The following is an 8,380-nucleotide window of genomic DNA, read 5'->3' as shown; positions in this document are numbered from 1 at the left end:
CAGAAGGCAACCTATTCCTGTAATTAGATCTTCTGATTTAATAAAGTTAGTCTCTGGACTAATAGCTTTGAGTGTTACTGCAACTTAGTAGCTTTTCTTCTGAAGTCATCTGACATCTGAATTCAGTGTGAGCCTCAGACTTTGATGTTTCTTTCCAATTCTGATATAATGCAATAGGCTAGCTGGTCATTCTTAAATTTGCAAACATATCGGAAAGAGATTGTATATATACTACTTTGAAGTGAGAGACAATGGGAGATGAAGCTCAGTCTAGAGTGCAATCAGATAGTAGTAGTACCAACTCTAAGCATAAACTTATCAGAAAATCTTTGACTAAGTGAAATATGAGTTGCTAATGTTCATGAGAATAAGCATATGAATAAAAACAGAATAAAAAACACTCACACTGAGTTTTCTATATCACATAAAGACTTGGTGGGAGACATCCTTCAGTCACATTGATTTGTCTATGTGCAAGGATCTTTCTTATAAAAAACTCAATAAAGTCAGAGAAAAAGATGAGTGTTGATTCTGGGATGACTATACATATTTTCACTATATGAAGCATCTCAATATAATAATGATCCTTCTTGATACACTGATATTAGAACTAGAACTCTTTACTGAATTATTGCATGATAAATCTCAGTCTAGAGCAGGAGAAGCAAGTGTATTATCTAGATAATAGTGAACTTATGCAGATACTTTCACAGAGTAATCTTATGTTTATATCACTCCTCATAGAGTCTATCTCTTCATCATCAGGTCAAATCCCACTCTTTAAAAAACTTGAATATCTTGATTTCTAGAATCAGTAAGCTGCTTAGAAAAGACTGAAGAGTAAATAGTATATTAGATTTGATGGAAGCCAAATGCATGTTACTCTCACAGTGTTCTAGATGCCCAAAATCTCATTACAAAGTTCCCAAATGCACAGAGATTCATGTTACAAGATGAGACTGAGAAGATCTGTAGTTTCATCTAACACTGAATTTGATAATGCTTATTTCTGTAAAACAACAGTTTGTCCTTGATTCTAGTAATATTAATTAGTAGAGATATGCAACACACACATAGCACAGGTCTCTAATGAAAGACTGAATAGTCTTAGTGTTAGAGGATATCTGTATGTATACCTGCATATTTTATCTTTTTGATTCTTTATCCTTTTTATCATCATCTGTTTCTTCTTGATTTTCACTTGTTTACTACATATACACTTCCTGTCATTACTTGATCACCTATATAGCCTGATCATAGATACTCATACCTCAGTCATTTTGCTCACACTGTATCTAACTGAGATTATTACTTATATGTTTTTGCTGTTACTTAGGCAAATATTAAAAAAAAATTCAGTTTGAAATACTGCTATAGATGCTGACTTTGCCAATATTCATAGCTTGATAGTGAATTTCAAATATTATGATAAAGCAGCTCATCAAGCAAAATAATAAAAATCATGTGATTTATAAATAAAATAAAACATTAGATAGAAATTATACACTCAACTTGACTACTATCTACTATACAACTTAACAAACATATATTATAACTATAAGATCATAGTATTATACAACAAAAATATTTTTTATATTCACTATAATTATAATTTGATATTCATTATCAAGCTCAATGATTGACTTAGTCAGATTATTGCTTAAATAGATAACAACTAATATGAAAGATAGAGTCTTTTGTGCTTAATGTTGAGAAGTTTAATTGTTTATATTGCACTCAGTTTTTATAAATTTTAAGGCTATATATTTAGGAAATAGTGATATGCTGAATACATATTCAGCCCTATAATTTGTAAATTCTGTATAACACACTAGAATATGCTAGTAACCAAGAACTATTAGCTAGTAGAGGATTATGGCTGAGACTCTAAGCTGATAGTCATGCTAGTCACTAATACTAAGTCTAAAAGAGACTTTGTAAAATAACATGGCATAAGGATAAAAATCCTAAATCAGGTTTAAACTGAGAAAAGTTCTGCACCGCATCTTGGGAAATACTAAGTCCAAGTTGGACTTAGAAATAGTATCTCAAATAGAGCCAATTCTACATGCCACTAAGTCAAGTACATTCTAAGACAGCTAGAGATATAATACCATAGCCAGTTGTGGAGTATTGAGTAAAGACAGCATCATTCAGAAGTATTAAAAAGAAAGACCTAATGATCTGTGGCTAGCACTGTGAGTTTTGACTCAAATGCCTAAGTCAGAATTTTCTAGGTATTAAATGACCTAAGAGACTTACAATTGAGAGGAATAGAGTGGATAGGTCTGATTGATCAAGCTACTAAGAATAACTCAGATGATTGAAACTCTGAGTAAACAGAAAGGAGTTAGGTACCTATAGGCACTGTAAGCTTAAAATAAAGCTGTGCAGTGGTCATACAGGTCTGTGCAGGCCTAGAAGAGTCTAGGAGCACTGTTATTCTGGAATAATGGCATGATTCCACTTCTAACAAGAGAAATACTATTTTGAACACTTTATTTATAGATTCTGTATCTGTTTTTAATGTATAAAAGTAGAAAAAAGAGGTAAATAGCAAGTAAGCAATCCATCCCCATATTCAGATCTTCTAGCTCACTGTAGTTAGTCCCTGGGACAACAGTTTTGAGTTCTGCTTTGACTTAGTGATTCATTTAAGTTGCTTTATCACTTAGAGAGGATTTGAATTGGAATATTAACTGTATTTTGGGTTTCAGATTACTTTAGGTTCTAAACTATAAGTTTTTTGGCATAAGAATACAAATTCTTTGGTTTTGAGGACTGTTAGCCAGCCAAGAGTGCAGCTAGTCAAGCCTAAGTGCTTGATAGACTTAGTATTTGTGTTTCACAGTTCATTGGGTTTTGGAATATTCTATGTTGATTTAGAGCACAATTGTGCATTGATTCTAAGTCTTAATTATACTTAAATATTGCTATAAACTACTCTCATGAGTATTGCATCTTAGAATGCAAGATAGAGTTGAATAACTGTCTTTATTGACTGTTTCTTTGATTTTATTCAAGACTGTAAGAGTGCTTCTATTGTACTCAAAAAAACTGACCTCAACTGTATTTGGTGATTGTGTATTGAGTGGTTAGGTGTTGGTGTTTGAGAGTTCATTCCTCATTCACCTCTCTTAGTCACTTAGCCATTACTAAGCACATCAATGTGCATCTGCTAATGCCAAAAAATAGCTCACAAGATACCAGGATGAACTCAAGTCTCAAGAATATGGAAGTATACAAGCTTGTTCTCTGCACCTCTGTATCTCTCAGCCAAAAAATCAAAAAAGAATGGCCTCTCTTTAAAATTAAATAGAATGAATTTGGAACTGCAGTCCACTGGAAAGTACACCTCATTTTCAAATGCTTTGAACAAATCTACAGCTGAGACTACACAAACACTACTTTTTCCACTGCTTATATGGAATCTTGGCATATTCTCTTATACTTGGCTACTGCTTTCAACTGGGATGCTCAACAAATCAATATGAAGACTGCCTTCCTTTATGATCTCTTACCTGAGAATGAAACTCAATATATGGAACAACCCAAAGGATTTGAGAAAACTGGTAAGGAGGTCTAGGTCTGGAAGCTTCAATGTGGATTGTATGGAATGAAGCGGAGTGGTCACATATGAAATCAGACTATGAAACAAAGCTATGCTATCTTAGGGTTTCACATGTCTCAGCAGTGAGTACTGCATCTATTATAGGAAAACCGCTGCTGGAGTTGTCATGGCTGCTGTGCATATTGATGACTTTCTTTCTGTAGCCAGTTTAAAGGAGGAGAACAAGCAATTCAAGCATCAGATATGATAGAAATGGATAATCTCAGATCTAGGTGAAGCAAAGTTCTGCATTGGTGACATGCCTGCTGCATTCCAGGCATGTAATTTTGCGAATTATGACAATACATGGACTGTATTACAGTCTACTATATGCACAATAAAGAATATGGCTAGAGTGCAGTAAAATGAGACTTATATGACAGCTGGCTTGAGTGATGATGAGTGGAGAGCATGGCCTAGCAGCAGGATGATGCTAAGGGGGGTCATATTGCACATGAGGTCTCAGCACATGAGGTCTCAGCACTTGACACTAATTGTGCTAATACAACTACAGAAAGACCCACTAAAAATAAAGAGCACATGATCAAAATATGATCAGGACTTTGCACTTGACTTTGCATCATATTAATCAATGACACATAGATATTCAATTGCTGAGGGATATGTTCTAGAACAGAGCATTAGTGCACAGTGAGATAAACCCAAATATTAGAGAGATTGGCTGAGAAATGAGAAGGTTGGTGAAAGAAATGACTAGAAATAAACTCAAGAGTCTAGAATGACTCCTGTGCATGGATTAATTGCCCCATGGAGATAAGAAAGCAAAGAGACCAGTGGCCAGACCACTAACATAGATAATCAGTGTCAGGTTTCATAGAAAGAAAAGACAGTCCTGACCCAGAGCAGAATATGCATGTCAGACTGCAATATGTATGTGAATGATATGCCAGAGACTCCAGAATGGAGTCCTGCACTTTGAAACTACTATATTTAGTGTGTCTTAGTAAGTACAGTAGTAGACTATTTAAGTACCACATTGTAAGAGTAGTAGAGAAGTTTCCAACCTCCCACAATTGTGGTATATTAGACACAGAAAGCCTTGCACTATAGCTCTGGGTTTGTGTTTGATACTTCAGGCAAGAGAATAGACCTATTATTAATATCATTGAGAGAGATTTGAGGACTGTATGAGGCACAGAAGCTTGCAAGGGACTTGAATTCAAATTGATAAGAGGTTTTGAATTGCACTCTAGCCTGAGAATAAGAGAGCAGTGTCTGTAGGGCACTATCTTGAGGTTTTGAGGTGTTTGTGATGCACAGCACTACAGGTGGCAGAGGTTCAAACCCTTTGGCTTGATTAGTGTGCGCTTTTTGGTTATTTCCTCAGGTTGGCAGAGATTCAAACCCTTTGAGTCTGTTGGATAGTGTTTTATTGTGTTTTGTATCTCTGGATTACATAGGTTTGAATCCTGTGGGTCTATGATCAGTTTGAAAACTCATGCACAGAGGTTTGAACCCTTTGGCACTTGTAGACATGTCTGTGATTGGTTTCTGCTTAGAGTGCAAGACTTTGAGTTGTGTAGTGCATGTTTAGAGACTTGGGATTGATCTGAGCTGTGCTTGGAACTGTTTTGAGAGTTTTGTGAGAGTATTTCAATATATTATATTGAGCTGCAGTACCCTTTGCCTTGAGACCTGGCAACATCTGTTGCCACCTCTTGTTTTCATAAAATGAAAAGCTTTGAGACTTAGAGAGATCTGAGAGAGTTGTACATGCATAATTGCTATTCATGCACAGTGGAATCATTTGAGAAGACAATTGTACTTGCTACAGCTACTCTATCACATTATAATCTCTCCAACAAACTAAAAAGTGTTGTGTGTATATTGGTGTGGTTGTGATCACTGGATAACTGTTAGATCCAGGTGTCACATGAGCTAAACCACATGATAAACAGAAGCTACCTTGCACTTCAGATAGTCATCTGAGTTCACTCAATGTGGTCCTGCACTGATGTGTCAGAAGGCCAAAGATTGGCTTGAGGATGAAATGGTATGAATAAACTTTAGCTCGAAGCTGGAGTTTACCAGCAATGGCAAGCCTCCTTAAATACAGTACATGGTCCACTATTAATACTTCATACTTATTGTGTGTTTCTCTGTCCTGGGTGCCCATTGTCCTTGAGCATTGTTATCATACATAAAAGGCCGATTGTGCATTTGTCATTAGACATCAGTTGCATCGAAGAACCATGACAAAGTTGGCCTGTTGTGATGACTAAGCCATTCCCATAGTTCTAAGCACTCATTCTTGATGCCTTGACTAAGCATAATTAGGGGTTTAAAAGGGTAGAAGAAGGAAAATCATAACATTACCCTCTCCTTAAGACCATCATCCCAATAGCTTAATTTAGAGATAATTCATAGTCATGGATGGCCTTGTCTGCATCCATCAGTTTTTCATTAACCCACTGGTTGGATTCAGGCCCATATCCCTTCCAGCTTACAAGATAATCAACTGTTATTGTCATTCCTCCATCTTTTGCCTTCATCTTATGTAATTTATGGTTTAATACCTGATCAATTTCATAGTGTTCTTCATCATTGATCAGGTCTGATGGAGATGGTGGAGGCCTTTCTTGGTTGGGGAAGGCTGGTGTAATATAAGGGAATAGTAATGTTTCATTGAATACATCATGAATCTTCCAGGTGGCTGGTAGCTGGAGTTTATATGCACTTGTCTCAACCTTTGAGGTAATTTGGAAGGGCCCTGTGTATTTGTCAGTGAGTTTTTGTTTGGGTCATGGCAAGTATAGGTTTGTGGTGTCTAGCCAGACTTTGTCATGAATAGAGTATTCACGAGCTGGGCATCAGTATTTGTCATATTGTGCCTTCATTGATGTGGCAGCTGGTTTCAGCACTGCTTTTGTTTCAGCATGGATTTTTGTCATCATAGAGGCAAAGTCTGTGGATGTGGGCATGGTGACCCAGTATCACTCTGTCTGGGTGGTGTTTGGGTGTTGTCCATAATTGATAAAGAATGGTGTCTTCCCCATTGCCGAATGTACTTGGTTGTTGTGTTGGAAGGCTGCAAGGGCCAACCATTCTACCCAGTCATCTTGTTGGTAGTTAATAAAAAGCTGGAGGTATTTTTTGACTTCTTAGTTGACATGTTCTGTCTGTCCATTGGTCTGTGGATGGTATGCCATGGATGCATTATGTTTAATATGTAGGAGGCAATAGAGGTCATCCAAGAATTTGGACACAAATTGTGGTCCTCTGTCTGAGATGATGACTTGTAGCATGCTGTATTTCACATACACCTCATCTCGTAAGATTTTTGCCCATCCTTCTGAAGTTAGTTCAGTTGAGCAAGCAATCGGTATTATTGCTTTTGAGAACCAATCAACTATGATGATGATCACATCATATCTGTTACAGTCTGATAATTCCATGATCATGTCGACTGAGATGTGGTGTTACGATTTTTCCTATTTTCTTTTCTTTTTACCCCTATTTATGCTTAGTCATAGCATGAGACGTGCTTGAGAAGCACCGTCGACTGAAGACAACGATGCTCGATGATACACAATTACCCTTTTATGTACAACAACGATGCTCAAGGACAACGGGCACCATGGACACAGACCGATACAATTAGTAGTTATATTATTAGCATCACCTGTACAATATTTAAGACTAGCAGCTCTCGCTGGGATACCCCAGCTTCGAGCTAAAGTTTATACATACCATTCTACCTCGAGTCTATATCTGACCTTGAGTCACACCATCCGGATATACATATAGTGAACTCAGGTGATTCCTCGAAGTGTGAAGGAACACCTGTTTATCACGTGTATCAGTTCACGTGATGCTTGGGCTTAACAATTAGCTCGAAGCTTCTACCTTCCCTTTCTCAAGCCCAATTGTGCTGAGAAACCGAATGCCTCCAGTAACGACCGCCGACCTAAACCACGACTTCTTTGAGCTAATCGCTTCCATCATCGGAACACTGCTCAGACTTCTCGCCATCATTACCCTTTGCCGCGGACGACAATCAGTAGCAGCTTGGATAGTCAGGCACTATCAAGCATTCCAACACATCCAACAAATACTACGCAATGTAACCCCGGACCTCCCTTTCCATGACATCCCCCCCTCCACCAGAACGTCCTTCTTCCCGCAAGGGGGACCCGTACCAGAAGCCGGGAATAGCGACCCGGATTCGGGGAGCCTTCACGAGGAGGAAGGACCCCGACACACCATTCGACAAGATGACGGAAACCGACACCCTGCTCTCACAGGGTTCCGGAACCCGTGGACGACGAATGTCGCTCGCGAGCCCGCCGAGGTCTCCAACTATGTCACTTCGGCCAACTCCCCTGAGCATTCCACCTCCCTGATTCCCTCAGGGGTTGGAAACCGTGCTCGGGACTCCCTTGATGCCGCTCGGATGGCTATGGGACCCCGCGAAAGTCCCGAGCCCCCCCAGAACCCCCCCGAGACCCCCACCGAGCCAAACTCCAACTCCAGCCCATCCGTCAGCAGGCTGGGGGTCGACAACCCACGAGGAAGGGATATCCATCCCGACTATGACAATGCCGACATCGCCATCTCCGCGGCAGGAGATCCATATCGGCACCTCCATGTGGGGAGTGAGCCCAAGACTGGGACCGCCAGCGAAAGAGGGAGGGCCGCCACAAGAAGAATCATACAGAGGATATTCCCGGAGTGGGACCTCAACGTCCCCTTCGACTACGATGAAGCAGTCAGACAGCAGCAGCAGAATCAAGAGCGAGAAGAAGCAAT

General features: G+C 39.1%; 1 protein-coding gene across 1 annotated transcript; it reads left to right on the top strand.

Annotated features, from left to right (window-relative positions):
- Nucleotides 1–3,391: 3,391 nt before the first annotated feature.
- BT62DRAFT_912623 (uncharacterized protein) lies at nt 3,392–3,586 on the top strand (the record flags this gene model as incomplete). Its single annotated transcript, XM_043183864.1, has 1 exon — nt 3,392–3,586. A coding segment is annotated over one exon (195 nt), but the record flags the coding sequence as incomplete, so codon positions are not given.
- Between the last annotated feature and the right edge of the window lie 4,794 nt (nt 3,587–8,380).

The sequence above is a fragment of the Guyanagaster necrorhizus genome, assembly GCF_019112545.1.
Source record: "Guyanagaster necrorhizus MCA 3950 unplaced genomic scaffold BT62scaffold_63, whole genome shotgun sequence".
Classification (NCBI taxonomy): domain Eukaryota; kingdom Fungi; phylum Basidiomycota; class Agaricomycetes; order Agaricales; family Physalacriaceae; genus Guyanagaster; species Guyanagaster necrorhizus.
This window is presented reverse-complemented; position numbering and strand designations above follow the sequence as displayed.